The sequence below is a fragment of the Myxocyprinus asiaticus genome, chromosome 19, assembly GCF_019703515.2.
Source record: "Myxocyprinus asiaticus isolate MX2 ecotype Aquarium Trade chromosome 19, UBuf_Myxa_2, whole genome shotgun sequence".
In the NCBI taxonomy this organism is placed as follows: domain Eukaryota; kingdom Metazoa; phylum Chordata; class Actinopteri; order Cypriniformes; family Catostomidae; genus Myxocyprinus; species Myxocyprinus asiaticus.
Genome location: NC_059362.1, coordinates 41,905,385 through 41,922,237, shown reverse-complemented (window position 1 = coordinate 41,922,237; position 16,853 = coordinate 41,905,385). Strand labels below are relative to the sequence as shown.

Below are 16,853 nucleotides of genomic sequence, written 5' to 3'. Positions count from 1 at the left end.
AATTCTGTGCAGCTAATGAAAAAAAATTAACCATGTCCCCTGACTGTAATAAAGAATATTCTTAACATCGGAGCAATTCAAGCTTGAAGTACCACCTGTTTTCAGCAGGGGACAGTAAGCGGAACTACAGACAACAAACCGCTCTCAGGCTTGCTAAACACTAGCGACAGCACAAGATGAGAACGCATTCTTATGTTAAATTTTTGTATTGTCCTATCAATTGCTTACTTGTCTGCCACAAAAATTATTTTCATTATTGTACTCATGTTATATTTATAATTATTTAAATGTAACTATTTATAATTATTTAATCATTATACGGTATATTGAATTATGTTTATTTGAGGGCCTTTCTCAGCATATATTTATATATGTGATTAATTCAATTAATTAATCTGCATAACATGCAATTAATATATATATATATATATATATATATATATATATATATATATATATATATATATATAATATAGCATATATATATATATATATATATATATATATATATATATATATATATATTATAAAAGTTAAGATTACATAGAAAAAGATTTCCCTTTTCCCAGTCAGAAATACTTTTTCTAGGAGATGGTCCAGTTGCAGTCCCATAACAAATATACATTGAAGCTGTAGTCTAATAAACAGCAGCATAGGTGTGACAAATTAATGAATGGCTGGGCAACCCAGTGCCTTACGGGCCGATCTCACGGTCGTCTGGGTTCTGAAATGCCTAATTTTTGTGAGATGAGAGCTCGGCCCCCCTGAGGTCCATTCTCTCGGATAGAGCCTGTCCTGCCCCATTCTCAGCATCCCTCCACAGAAATGGTTTGACAGTAATCCTGTCCTATTGTCCTCTAACCTGAAGAAGCTGTCAAGCCCTTCAGTGCACCCTATTGAGTGTACACGCATCACATTGTTAATCGTACATACAAAGGTTAGAAACACTTTCTAAAAAATCATTTTCTTAATCAGTATTTTGTTTCTTTTACTTGTAAAAATATCTAAACATCCTTATAAAAAGATTTACTTGAGAAGCCAAATAATTTAATATCTTATATCTTGTTTGCAGAGAAATAAACACAATTTTATGGGTTTTTTTATTCTAAAAACAAGAAATACATTTTTGCCAGTGGGGTGAAAAAAATGATAATAATCTGGTTTCCCATTTGAATTGTTTACTTTTCTTACTGTACCTTATTAGCATTTTTTTTTTTTTTTTTTTTTTTTCATGTTTTTAGAATAAACCTTTCTAAAATGTTGTTACATTTCTCTGAAAATGAGTGTTGATGTAATTTTGTTTCTCATGTAAAATGTATGTTTTGTTTAGGGATGTTTAGATACAGGAAAAAAGACACACAGTAAATTTTTTCTTTTTTTTTTTTTTTTTTTTTTACAGTTCACAGATGGATCAACGATAAACTTTCAGCATTGCTGTTCAGAATTAAGTGTGTTTCGAAACCTCTGTAGTTATTTGTTATGGTGAAAAAATGAACAGTACCTGCTCATTTAATATCAAAGCAAACATCTTTGTGTAAGTACACTTAAAGTATGAAAAAGTACCATTGTACAACAATGGTGTTTTAGACCTGGTACTGTGGTACTGCCATGTTTTTTTGGACATGTACCATAGTATATTTTGGAGTTCCTTGGAGTACCATGGTGTTGTTGGAAGCACCTTGGAGTACCATGGTATTTTTGGAAGTTCCACTGCAGTAGGCCCGCAGGTTTTAGCAGGGTACTGTAGGGCATGTTCACTTGCACCCTGCCGAGATAATCCAGCATTCGCTTGGATTAAGAATCTTCAGATCTCCATCACCCGCTGAGGCCCAACCCCCCTCCTCCAACTTTCTCTACCCTGCTAGTTAGAGGCCCATCCCCTGCCTCCCTTCCCTTCTGCTAGTGTGGAAATTGAGTAAGAAGAGGAGCCAAAACCTCCCTAAACCACTTCTCTAATTACAAACCCCTCTGCCCCCTTTAACCCATCTCTTCAGCCCCGGCTCTATACGTGTGACTGTGGGCGACGTTCGATAGCCAGCCTCCTGGAGTGGCATGCTCGGCAGGGTGGCTAGCTTCCTCTGACACAGTTCGCTGAACTGGATTCCAGAAAAAACTTAATCTTCTCCCAGAAACTTGGAGAGGTGTATATTTAGTCATGGTGGTTTTCTAATGGAAGAATCTGTGTGCTGAGTCGCAAACCAAGAGCAGAACTTCAGGGGGGTTCTGAGGCATGGTGGTTTGTATTGTCTACTTCAGTAATTTTTTACGTCATGTAAAATGTCATGTGATTCACAACTAGTTGGCACAACGTTGCAGAACTAATTTACTAGTTAATGCGACCCCTAGTTTTGATCCACGTTTTGAAGAGTCGCAACCAAAGAGCGTGACTTCAAGGCATTCCCGAGGCATATCCGTGTGTGTCCGCCCAGCATCAACAGTGTTTCTCAACTCGCGGAGTGTCAGTTTTGCAGTTGTGTGGTTTGACAAGGATATATCTTGGCTGCGCCCAAGGAGGGTATTAGGTTGGTGGAAGTAATGGATGTCTGAGTGAGCCTGTGTACCATCAGCCAGATAAATGACTGGCTGATGCTTTGGGAGATTTCCAAGTTGTACCAGCAGGCAACTCATTTCTCAGTTCCTTCCTGCTTTCTTTCTATCCCTGCAGCTATGGAAAGCTGGGGGTTTGCTGACAAAGATATGACTTGTGGTTGAGAGAGAAAGCAAGGAAGCGAGACAACAGAGAAGTGAAGAGAACCGCAGGAAAGATTAGGAAGATATAAAGATCCACAATTCTCCACAACCGTCATTCCCTTTAGAACCCATGATGAATAGACGGACGGCAATGACGTGCTCTTTTTAGAAATGAAACCAAGAGAGAAGTTGGTACACTACCAGTCAAAAGTTTGGACACACTTAACTAAATTTGTTTTGAATTATCTTAAAGGGATAGTTACGTGGTTCCTTACATGTATCGTGGCAGTTCACAGGTGAAATGTCCACTAAGTGGTCCTAAAAGCTAATAAAATTTTCTCCCAAAAAGCAGAGGTAGTGCTCTATCCAGTTTTAAATAAACAAAACCAACCATCTTACCTTAAAACCTAAACTTAAATGATAGTGTCAGGAAAAGCAAATATGAGAAGAAAAATGCAAGAAATTGCTTTGATACATACAATGAGCCACGGAAAAATTATTTTGCAAAAATATAGGTATAGTAACATTATTTTATGAGACCAGGTGGCATAATTCCAATACTTCCTTTAGAGTCCTTTTATAGTTTTGTTGTCTTCACTATAACTTTAGAATATGGACAAAAGTAATATTAAATAGTAAGTAGGTATGTCCAAAATTTTACTGGTAGTATATTTAAAAGCAGTTCACAGTCAGTGTTCTTTTGTCCGTCCATCCTGTGCTGACTCAAACAACAGCACTTTGGTGTATCTTAAGCAGTGCTTCATTCAGCACATAATGAAAAGGGAAGCGCTGGGCGGGTAATGAAGTCTTAGGCAAGCTTCTGTGGCCGCGACTGGTCGCACTGTGAGCTTTGGTAATTGGCGCATGACCTACTCCGCAGACGAGTTGTAATGTCACAATTTGTGTGATGCACAAATCCAATTAAGTTAGAGTGCTGTGTAGAGTTCTCCTGACAGAGACTCAAGGTGCCCTCTGCAGCGATGGACTGAGATGGAGAGCAGATACAGTGTGTGTGTGTGTGTGTGTGTACACACCACTGGAAGCCAGGATGAGCCACATTACAAATAAATTAGATCAGAGAGATTATTAGGCATATATGTGTGTGAGCTGATTTTACAGGCCCTTGTACCCTGTTGAGAAGACCAGCATTGCTGGTCTCCAACATATGTTGTTTTGCTGCTTCTTAACTAGCTTAGCAAGGATGTTTACCTTGTTCCACCAGCTTTATCAGAAAGACCACACTGGTTAATCAGCATTTTTTGCTGGTGATTAACATGACTATGCTGATCCACCAGCGAGACCAGTTAACACAGAGTTTACACAGTTAGCAGACTACAAAGGTTGTCTCAGCCTCAGACCATAAATAGTTCATGGACCATAGTGGTTGACCAATATGGGTTGTATTCTAGAGAATACAGAAATGAGCAGTTATTGTATACAGTATTTACTCAAATTCGCTCAAACTTGAAATTTTTTTTTTTATTTACTGTCCTTTGAGAAATCTATTGGTAGATCTTATATATATATATATATATATATATATATATATATATATATATATATATATATATATATATATTAGGGGTGTAACGGTACACAGAAGTGACGGTTCGGTACGTACCTCAGTTTTGGGGTCATGGTTTGATACGAGTTCGGTTCAACAGGAAAAAGCAACAAATCCCAAATGTTAGGTTTCTTTTCATTTATTTTGAACAGACAGTAGTGCAAATTTCAGTTTGTTCCACCTAGCGGCATTTACTCCCCCCTGAGGTAGTTGGTACAGCCTCCTTTAGTGTATTAAGCACTAAGCAGTAAACAGAATGCACTCTTGCATAGGCCATATTTTTTTGTAGGGTTGATAAAAAACAAAAGGTATTTGGTCACAATCAGCTACAAAACTGAAAAGCATCTCTTGTGTTATAAAAGTAAAAAATAAATAGAATAATGAAAAATAAAACTTGTGCATTAGGAGAAGCCATTCTTGTTTTGGGTTGGTGCATAGATGGTCTCTTCTTCTTTTGCTCTTCTTCTTGTTGTGGTGCTTAGCAAACAGCTTTGCATTACCGCGTGCCCCCTTCTGGATTGGAGTTTGGATCAACTGTGACTGACTCAGATGTATTCTTCATCTGACTGCATGCACCGAACTGTGACGGTTCGGGGTGAATACATGTACCATTACACCCCTAATATATATATATATATATATATGTATTCCGTGCATTTAGAAAGTATTCAGACACCATCATTTTTTTCACATTTTGTTATGTTGCAGCCTTATGCTAACATTTTTAAATTATTTTTTTTTTTTTAACATCAATCTACACTCTATAACCTCGTAATGACCGCTTATCCGGGACTGGGTCACAGTGGCAGCAGACTAAGCAAAGTGATTGGACATGATTTGGAAAGGCACACACCTGTCTATATAATGTCTCACAGCTGAAAATGCATATCAGAGCAAAAACCAAGCCATGAGGTCAAAGGAACTGCCTGCAGAGCTCAGAGACAGGAGTGTTCCCCAACAGATCTGGGGAAGGCTACAAACAAATTTCGGCTGTATTGAAGGTTCCCAAGAGCACAGTGGCCTCCATAATTTCTAAATGGAAGAAGTTTGGAACAACCAGGACTCTTCCTAGACTTAGCTGCCCGGCCAAACTGAGCAATCAGGGGAGAAGGGCCTTGGTAAGAGAAGTGACCAAGAACCCGATGGTCACTCTGGTTGAGCACCAGAGATTATGTGTGGAGATGGGAGAATCTTGCAGAAGGACAACCATCATTGCAACACTCCACCGATTTGGGCTTTATGGCAGAGTGGCCAGACGGAAGCCTCTCCTCAGTGCAAGACACATAAAAAAGCACCTAAAGTACACTCAGACTGTGAGAAACAAGATTCTCTAGTCTGATGAAACAAAGATTGTAGTGTTTGGCCTCAATTCCAAGCATGATGTCTGGAGGAAACCAGGCACTGCGCATCACCTGCGCAATACCATCCCAGTGGTGAAGCATGGTGGTGGTTGCATCATGCTGTGGGGGTATTTTTCAGCGGCAGGGACTGGGGGACTGGTCAGGGTTGAAGGAAAGCTGAATGCAGCAAAATACAGAGATATCCTTAATGAAAACATGGTCCAAAAGCGCTCAAGACCTCAGACTGGGCCGAAGGTTCACCTTCCAACAGGACAATGACCCTAAGCATACAGCCAAGACAACACAAGAGTGGCTTAGGGACAACTCTGTGATTGTCCTTGAGTGGCCCAGCCAGAGCCCAGACTTGAACCTAATAGCATTAGTAGCATTTTAGCAGATGCTTTTCCATTAAAAGTAGCTTACATAGTATGCAAACTACAAGAGCAATCGGCCTGAAGCATTCTGGGGTAAAGTGCCTTGCAAGGCCACCTGCCATTTGATACGATTCTCAGTAACTCGAGTTTCTGGGTCACCGTGACCTGTGATTGAACCTTTGGCCTTTGTTTTTGCAGCAAAGATTCTTACCCAAAGAACCACCAATGCAAGGACATTACTGAATGCTAGATAATGATTTACTAATAAGTTGTGATTGCTACAGCACATGTGCTTTGGTACCTTCCGTTCTTTGCCGGGGTATAACTACTAGCTTCACCTCGAGTGTGTTTATTTCAATGTTTGTTCCATCTGAATGCATCATGTCCTTGAGTACTTTCAACTATGGAGTGTTTCTTCGAGTTTGAACAGCCACTGAAATCGCCAACAACCTCAGACAAAACAGGCTTTGTTTTATTATGGACAACCTGCATTGATTTATGTTATTATTCATTGTTAATGTTTCTGATTATCAAATGCATCTGGCTGGCTCATGATCAGGCTTATTTACTCTTTTGATAGGCTTCAGTATTATGCAGGTTGGTGCTGCTGGAATCTGTAGGATATTTGGTTCTTTAAGTGAGATATAGTGTCTTCAGATGAATAAATACATGTTAAGGCTTCTATTGTCAAGATTTCATATTTTGTTTTCAGAGGGCCTTTAGTAATTAGTCCTGAACCTGACAATTAAAATGTACATATATGTATTAAATAATGAATGAATGTGGGTGAGAGATCACCTCTATAGCATATTGTTTTATTGAAACGATTATGAATGTGAGGTAATGAATTCTGTTAATATTCCTTGACCAAAGTGTAGAAGCTCTAAAGTATTATTTTACAGACAGTGATGTGGCTTTTAGCAGCTTGCTAGATAACATATCAAAATTAAGATCCGTCATTCCAGCTCTATGTGCTTAAGCTCATAATGTTGTCTTCATTTAATTTACTTGAGGTGATTGAGAACTATGCTTTACAATAGATTGAACGACAAATTAATTACAATAGATTGCAAGCAGTGCGTATGCAAAGAAACAATGTAATTGCAAATGCAATCTCGCAATGTGCTTTCACACTAACAGTATTTCTGCTACATAACCGAACTACGGCTTTATATTGAAAATAACATGGTCCATGGTTGCTACTGGAGACGTTTCCTGGGTGTTCTGGATGGTTGCTAGGTTTTGCTAGTAGTCTGCTGTGGCTGGTTGCTGGACGTTGCTAGGGTCTTCTTGTTGGTTCCTGGATGTTGTTAGAGTGTTTAAGCTGGTTTCTAGGGTCTTCTGGCTGGGTGCTTGTCTGTGTTATTTAGTTGCTGGATGTTGCTAGGGTGTTGTAGCTGGTTGCAAGGGTCTTCTTGCATGATGCTGTGGTGTTATGGCTGATTAATATACATACTGAAGCTGTGTCTCGTTTCGAAGGCTGCGCACTAGGTAGGACGCGTCCTTTGAAGGCTGCAGTATACAGAGCGTCCTCCTTTAAACAAGCCTCATTTAATCGAGATGGCCTTCGTTGGACAAACGGAAACGGAACATAACATGGTTGCTATGAAAGCACACCACTCTTTAACAAGCACCAGCGCTTTGAGTGGGAAGGGAATGTATGAGGTAAATTTTAGGAGAGTTATAATGAAATAGAGAGAAAAGAAAATAGATTTTAATCATATATTACTATAATTATACATATTATATACTCTGCACCCGTCTACTGAAGTACTTCAACTTTGGAATTAACATTATTTGCATTTGAACATCATATTTCAAGCAAATTGGCGTAATTTTATTTAGACAAATGATGTTCATTTCCATTGAAGCAAAGAATTTGGGTTGTGAGTGCCCATGAAGGATACACCTCATGCATCCTTTGAATTCCTGTGAAAGAAAGTAGCATTCGAAGGTCGTATTCGGAGTGTCCTACTCACTTTTCTGAAATGAGACAGCCTCGATGACGTATGTGGCCGACAAATGCGACCTCCGGAGGACGCAGCCTTCCAAACGAGACACAGCCATAGATGCCTCATTAGCAGCTGTTTCTATGGACCACTAATGAGGCATCCGCCATATTGGAAAGGTCAAAGTCTGTACATAGACACACGAAAGCAGTTGACAGTTGATCTGCAACAGTCTTTGGCAGTTGATTTTCACAAGATTTAGTTTGTCATTAACGTTAAATAATTCTAAATATTGTAGATAATAAAAATGATTTCAAACAGAAATAAATGGTTAAAGCTCTTGTAAATATTATTATCAGAGAAGCCAACAGCCTGATTGCTGAAGCTTCACATTCTCATTATTACATTTCATCTGGAGTTTATATCTCTGTGGTTCTTATAACAAGCAGCACAATGTCGTGGCATTTTATATATCTTTTTATTTTCTGTGTAGCCTTTTGTCAATATTCCATGTGTATATCAATATTTATGCTATAATGAGATAATTTGCTCTGAAATTGCTTAAAAGGGTCCTGTTTTTTTACAATGAAAGGAACTATAATTTTAATCAAACAGACATTTTTGCACAAAAGTTTTAAAATATTTAAAAATATTCATTATTTAAAAAAAAAAAATCAAGTTAAAGATAATACATTTTAATTAAATGAAAACAAAGAATAATATTTAATAATTTAATATATCACTAAATTTAATGAATAACAAAACATAGTATTTTAACAGGAATACTTACTAATATATACACTCACTGAGCACTTTATTAGGAACACTATGGTGCTAATAAAGTTCCCGACATGGTCTTCTGCTGTTGTAGCCCATCCGCCTCAAGGTTCGACATGTTGTGCATTCTGAGATGCTATTCTGCTTACTACAATTGTACAGAATGGTTATCTGAGTTACTGTAGCCTTTCTGTCAGTTCGAACCAGTCTGGTCATTCTCCGTTGACCTCTATAATCAGCAAGGTGTTTCCATCCGGATGTTTTTGTTTTTGGCAGTAAATTCTAGAGACTGTTGTGCATGAAAATCCCAGGAGATCAGCAGTTACAGAAATACTCAAACCAGCCCATCTGGCACCAACAATCATGCCACAGTCCAAATCACTGAGATCACATTTTTCCCCATTCTGATGGTTGATGTGAACATTAACTGAAGCTCCTGACCCGTATCTGCATGATTTTATGCACTGCACTGCTGCCACACGATTGGCTGATTAAATAATCACATTAATAAGTAGGTGTGTAGGTGTTCCTAATAAAGTGTTAAGTGAGTGTAATATTAGTACAGCATTTTAATATATAAAAATGTACACGTGTTTTGAATTCTGAATCGATTCCTTTAACTTGACTGTTTGAACTGATTTACGTCAAACTTCTCAACTTTAATGTATTTTTTGTTACTGTGAAGAATAAATCAGAGACTGTTAAAATATTGTCTTAATGCTCTTACGCTGAATAATTTTAATATGTGGAAAAATTCCACATGGAGACTTTTGTGAATGTTTTTGAGTGATGAGGTCACTAAATTGTTAAATCAGTTTTTCACTGAATTCACTGAAATGAACAGTTTGAAATGACTCATGAAAATAAATCAAACTGACCGACTCTAAAACTGTAATGCTTCAGTGTCGGGCAGCTCTTCTAAAGTGTAAATGCTACAGGTACCAGTATGTTTTTCCTTATGGTTAAGTTGTACGTGGTCAAAAACATCTGAGTAAATTATTATTATTATTATTATTATTATTGTGTGTGTGTAATTTTTGTTAGTACCTGCCCATTAAAGAGACTCCCACATTCTAGCACATTAGTTTTGCTGCATCTAATTTTTGTTAACGCAAGAACACATTCAGTCTGAATAGTCTCAAAAAGTTCCTGAAGCTCCCCTAGTAGAGCATGGCACTACCAATGCCAAGCTCATAGGTTTGATTCCCAGGAAACACACAAACTATAAAATGCATACTTTAAATAAATGTTAAGTTTCTTCGGATAAAAGCTTCTGCCAAATGCATAAATGTGAATGTAAATAAGATGTACTTGTTGGATGTGCTGTAGACGTTCAAGCCATTGCAATTAAGGTTGTATTTTTTTATTGCAAAGTAATCAGTGCAGGAAATGTGTGAAGCATTAGAGTTCAAAACCTGCAGCGAATTGGACTGTAATCTGAATGCATTTCGCTACAGTGATGTCAGCATCCCAGCATGATTATCGCCAACGTTCACAATGTTGTCAAAACAAACCAGACCCTTTTTATCGTTTCTGGTGAGAAAATCTTGTATACCAGGGGAAACTCTGGATTGCATCAGAAGTCTCTGACAGCATTTCTTGCGTTTTGAAAAAACAGAAATGAACGGCTAAAAATGCTGTACCTGTCACTGGGGCCAGAGGTTAATTGTGCAGGGGCACTACAGGATGACATCTCACATCTTGTCATCATAGTCTTTCTCTTAGGAGCAAAAATATAGCCAGCCAATTATTTTCTTAAAAGAGTGGACCTTTGCTCCTTGAGGTCATGGTACAGCAGGGGTATTTCATCCACAACCCTTCTATTTACGTTCCAAAATTCTGGTTATAGAATTGAATTAAAGTACAATTGCAGGTGTGCATAGGAACGACAGCTTTTGACCATGATGTGGAAAAGATGCTGCAGATAACGCAGTTTATGCTATACAACTCCCGCAAATAATGACTTCCCAAGAACACTATAAACACACACACTAACAGACACCCTCAACACATTGATTCCAGCCATCACTGTGGGTGAAAAAGGTTTGCATGTTTGTGCCGCTGGCATGGTAAGTGGGATGAACTTGACTTTTTGACCTCAATCTTGAAAAGGCCGTTGAGAGTTGGCAGAGATAAGCCACTTTGTCAAGGACGGAGGAAGCAATGATAAGGTCAGACAGGAATTCAAAAGTGCTGTCTCACTTTAGCCACAATTTAAATGAGTCACTGAGCATCAGCTTTATCAGCAGAGCAGGAGATTTTCAATTCAGTTTTCTAACAGCCCTCATCACGCAGGAAGCTGTCACTGAGCTTGCTTTGGCCTTTGGATGTGCATCACTACGTTTAGGGCTGAGCGATATAGCACAAAAAAAAATTAAAAAAAATAATCGAAATTCGAATTTGCCCTGAAATGGCTTAAAGAGTGACTTTTTTTCCCCCAGTTAATTTATTCAAAATATTTAATGTAAAATACAGTAAAAATAAGGTTAAAATTAATCAAGGCATGTTTCCAGAGTTTTTCTCTAAATGAAAACAAGAATTATTATTATATTTAATCATTTTCATTTATATACATTAATATAACAGTACATAGCAATAAATAGACATATTTACCTACATCTATATTTTCTATTAAAGGAATGTTGGTATTAGTGCAGAATCTTTTATTATAATTTTTTTTTTAATAAACAGTGAAAGTTTCATTTTAAAATATGATTAATATTTGAAAAACCTTTGTCCACCAAATCAGTCGTCAGTTTCTTTGTCATATGACAAAATAAATAAACAAAAATAAAATAGAGAGGACCCCTTTAGACCCTGAAGACTGTAAAGTAAAAAAAAAATAAAAATAATAATAATATATATATATATATATATATATATAGTGATATATTGACATATTAAATATCAATATTTTGATATTTTTTATGATTATGTTCAAAGGTCATTTGGAGTAACCCTAAGAAAACTTCTTGATATCCTTGACTCAAAAGTTCATAATATTTGGGAAAAGATATTTTAAACATTAATAAATGTTTTTTTTTTTTTTAGTTGCGTAGACTGTCATATATTTAAGGTGCAATGACTTTTACAAGAGTATTTGAATTTTTACATTTAGATTTTTTTACTTGATGGTTACACCACGTGCCATTTTACAAGTCATTTACCCTAATCTTTATTTATTTTATTTATTTATTTTTGGAAAATGTAATAAATGTTTGATTTGGGCTTAAAGATTAACGTGTTTTTAACTAGATTTTTAAAAGATTTCTAATTTTTATCACCTCAGACAACCTCATTGATCAATGACGTTTTAACATTTGAAAAACGCCATGCTGGGAATTTCAGTGAACATGTTTGTAATGATGTAAGCGAGTTTTGAATCGATTTAATAAACGGACAATTTGAAGTGATTCACACATGGATTTAACACTGTTTTTGCTTCTGTGAAGTTTATTAAAACATCTAGATCACCACTCTCATAACATTTTAATACATAAAAAATTGTATGCCATCATGAACATTTTTGCATGAGACAGAAAATTAATCGGTGAATCAAGAGTTTTAAACCAATTCGCTGAACAGAATCAAATAAATGAATCAAACCAAATAACCAAATAATGCCATTTTTGCTACTGAAGAGACGTGCCGTTTTTAAAACACATTTTTATCTTAAAGGGATAGTCCACCCAAATAATATAAATTGTCATTATTTACTCACCGTTGTATCTTTTCATACCCATATGACTATATTTCTTCTGTGGAATGCAAGAGCGGATTTTCGGCCTCAGTCACCATTCACTTTCATTGTATGGGAAAAAATGCAATGAAAAAGTTAATATACTAACATCTCCTTTTGAGTTTCACAGAAGGAAGTCATACAATGTTTGGAACGACATGAAGGTGGTTAAATGATGAAAATGTTTCAATTTTGAATGAACTATCTCTTTAAGACTCCCATCTTGTGGGTTACAATACAAAGAAGGATTGTGAACTAGTTTAATGACTCACTCTGAGGAATAGTTAAAAAAATCATCACAATGTTTACTCTGTTTAATTTTGTATTGCCAAAAAAAAAAAAAAAAAAAAAACAAGTATATAGTGAATACCCAATATATCGACCAGCCTTAAGTAAGGCTAAACTAAGAACTCCCTATATCACTCCATTTGAACTCATTGTTTCCCTGGGGCCCACAGGTTATCAAAGCAGCCAATCAGCTACTTCCCCCTCAGCTCTCATGTGATTAAATTGAGTGAGGATTGGGTTGGGGTGAGAGTGGGTTGAATGTGGGTCACAATACAATAGGTCTGATAATTACAGCATTACACTGATGCTATCATCATCATTGCGAACAGATCACCTCCACGGTGCATCCGACCAGATAACATCGACTCCGGGATACTGAACTGATATCATTGTGATTTATACCTTGTTCACTCCAGCTCTCTCTACAGTGCATTCAGAAAGTATTCAGACTCCTTCATTTTTTCACATTTTATGTTGCAACCTTATGCTAAAATGCTTTAAATTATAATTTTTTTTCACATCAATCTACACTCCATACCCCATAATGACAAAACAAAAACCAGATTTTTTATAACTTTGCAAATTTATTAAAAAGAAAAAAGCTGAAATATATAGACATAAGTATTCAGACCCTTAACTCAGTACTTAGTTGAAGTCTTTTTGGGTATGATGCGACAAGCTTTGCACACTTGGATTTGGGGATTTTCTGCCATTCATCTCTGCAGATCCTCTCAAGCTCTGTCAGGTTGGATGGGGACTGTCAGTGGGCAGCCATTTTCAGGTTTCTCCAGAGATGTTCGATTAGGTTCAAGTCTGGGCTCTGGCTGGGCCACTCAAGGACATTCACAGTGTTGTCCCTAAGCCACTCTTTCACTGTCTTGGCTGTGCGCTTAGGGTCATTGTCCTGTTGGAATGTGAACCTTCGGCCCAGTCTGAGGTCCTGAGCGCTCTGGACCAGGTTTTCATTAAGGATATCTCTGTATTTTGCTGCATTCAGCTTTCCTTCAACCCTGACCAGTCCCCCAGTCCCTGCCACTGAAAAACACCCCCACAGCATGATGCTACCTCGCTTCACCGTTGGGATGGTATTGCGCAGGTGATGAGCGGTGCCTGGTTTCCTCCAGACGCTTGGAATTGAGGCCAAACAGTTCAATCTTCGTTTCATCAGACTAGAGAGTCTTGTTTCTCACAGTCTGAGAGACTTTTAGGTGCTTTTTCATAAGTCTTGCACTGAGGAGAGGCTTCTGTCTGGCCACTCTGCCATAAAGCCCAGATTGGTGGAGTATCAGAGATCGTTGTCCTTCTGCAAGTTTCTCCCATCTCCACACTTCAAATATAGGTTCTGGCGACATATATTAGAATTTCTTTCAGAAGTGTATGCAATTAATGATCCTAACTGACATAAGACAGGGAATGTTTTCTACGATTATATGTCAGGAATTGTGAAAAACTTTTTTTTTTTTTTTTCCCCCAATTTGGAATGCCCAATTCCCAACGCGCTCTAAGTCCTCGTCACTACGCCACCACTTGCCTCAATCCGGGTGGCGGAGGACGAATCTCAGTTGCCTCCACGTCTGAGACCGTCAATCCGTGCATCATATCATGTGACTTGTTGAGCATGTTACCGCGGAGACATAGCGCATGTGGAGGCTTCACGCTATTCTCAGTAGCATCCACGCACAACTCGCCGCGCACCCCACCGAGAACCACACATTATAGCAACCACGAGGAGGTTACCCCATGTGACTCTATCCTCCCTAGCAACCGGGCCAATTTGGTTGCTTAGGAAACCTGGCTGGAGTCACTCGGCACACCCTGGATTCTAACTCGCAGCTCCAGGTGTGGTAGTCAGCGTCAATACTCGTTGAGCTACCCAGGACCCTGAAAAACTGAGTTTTAATGTATTTGGCTAAGGTGTTTGTAAACTTCTGATTTCAACTGTATATTGGCAAACCCATTCATGCATTTATCATACAAAAACCATGTGTTTGCGGTTAGTAATCAGTTGCATTCTGTTAATAATTGTGCTTTGTGTCATCACATGTTTCATTCATTAAGTAAGTAATCCATAGACTAAACAAATAAAGCACTCAGACCCTTTCTGATGAAGCACAATGGAGTGTGTTTCAACCCAAATCCTGGACTTCATTTTTCCAATCTTCTCAACAAATGTTCTAGAGCATGATATTCCTTGAAGCAGACTCAGCCATTCATGGTGACCTTTACAGTGAAAATCACGCCAACAGGAGATAGATGAACACAGACAGACGTAGGCGTTAGCAAGCTGCCGACCTGTAACGTGTGCTGGTTGTCATTGAGAGCAATTAGGAGTGCTTCTCTGCAGCCTCAACGGAGCCCTGATTACAGATCCAGAGAACAATGCTTGCGAGGATGAGCTCTCCAGCTGGATGGCTCTCTATTCAGGCCTCTGATGATTGGCCACTGGCTGCACAAAGCAGAATGTGAAGTGAGAAACAATGCACTAGGATGGCATTTCCAGATGGTGAAGGTCTCTGTTGGGTTGTATATGGAACATGCGTGACTCTTCAACAGAGGGCAGATCTAGACTGTACATTGAACATCAGTGTAGTGTGGGATTTATTTTCTTTTACCTTACATTGTTGTGTATGGTTTTCCAGAGTTCCTGCACTTAACCAATAAAAATGCAATTGGCAATACTTTTTATTTTCTTTTATATTCAATATCTTTTAAATCGATACCAATACCTTTATTGGCCTTTTTTTTATTGTTGTTGTTGCAAATTCTGAGGATAAATTGTGTAAATATTATATTTCAAAGCCATAAATGTCTCTCTGTGTGTGTATATATATATATATAGATTTTTTTTTAAACTATAAATTTAAATAAAGTTAATTTAAATGGGTTTGTCAGTGTCAGAAGTATCGTTATGTCGAGGATCGATCCACCCAGCCTTACAATGAAAATCCATGACTTTTTCCAGTTATTTGATATTACTGTGCACATATGTTTTAAAATAATTTTGATTCAGACAATTCAGTAATTAATCACTTGAGACAGATTTGTGAATCGTTTCAACCAATTTATTAAAAATAACTTCACTATGGCTTCTGAGAAAACTAGACAATGTATATTCACTACAAAAATGTCCATAACTTTTAGGATTGTATTAGTATTCATGATTTTTCCAGGCTTGTCAAACACAATTATAAAAATTCCCTGATAGTTCCAGCTTTTACATGACTGTGGGAATTCAGATTTTTGAGGATGAGGGTATATCATGCAACTTGCCCTATACCAAGTCTAACAGTGATAGATAAATGTGCGACAAAATACTGTAAAGTTTGATTGAATGCACATTCCACAGCTTTTGATGTTAACAAAGATGTGGGATGTGTTTTCTCCTCCCTTTTTAAAGTTCACAATTCAATACTTTGCTATCCTAAATGCACAGTTATATGGTTAGTTGCATGTTATTCTGTATATTTAGCATTGGTTTACCCTGCTGCCCATGAACCTATCCAAACAGTCACCCATTTGTGGGTCTCAACCCACCAGTTCAGAACCACTGGCTTGGAAGATATCATGGGGTTGCCATTTTATATGGTTGTTCTGGACATTTAATCACAGATATTTACTAAATAAAATCAGCTTTTATTAAAACCCAATAATATCCTGTTGGTAATAGCGGTTAGAACCAAAAGGAAGCAATGTTAAAAAATTCTCTCCTTGGTTTTCCTCAGGTACGACACCATCACAAACCAGTGGGAGACGGTGTCTCCTCTGCCCAAGCCAGTACACTCGGCAGCAGCTACCGTGTGTGGAGGGAAGATCTACGTGTTTGGTGGGGTGAACGAGGCAGGTCGCTCAGCTGGTGTGCTACAGTCTTACGTCCCACAGACCAACACCTGGAGCTTTATAGAGTCCCCCATGATTGGTAAGTGGTGGGATACCAGTAGATTATTTACAGAGAAATGAAAAATTGACAGTTATTTATTTGTGCATCCCAATCATCCCAAAGACAAATTATTCGTCACCAAGCAACCATTTAGTGAATTCATATTTATGGTCAGGACCAGGATAGTGTAATTTCCTTTGCTCGAGGGCACAATAGTAGTAGGAGAACAGCAGGACTGATGTAGCAAACTGCAC

General features: G+C 37.8%; 1 protein-coding gene across 1 annotated transcript in view; it reads left to right on the top strand.

Annotated features, from left to right (window-relative positions):
• LOC127409587 (kelch-like protein 29) overlaps positions 1–16,853 on the top strand; it is a 337,458-nt gene that overhangs the window by 312,973 nt on the left and 7,632 nt on the right. The window contains exon 12 of the mRNA XM_051644227.1: positions 16,445–16,638. Coding sequence (XP_051500187.1) covers positions 16,445–16,638 — 194 coding nt within the window. The remainder of the gene's footprint in view (positions 1–16,444; positions 16,639–16,853) is intronic.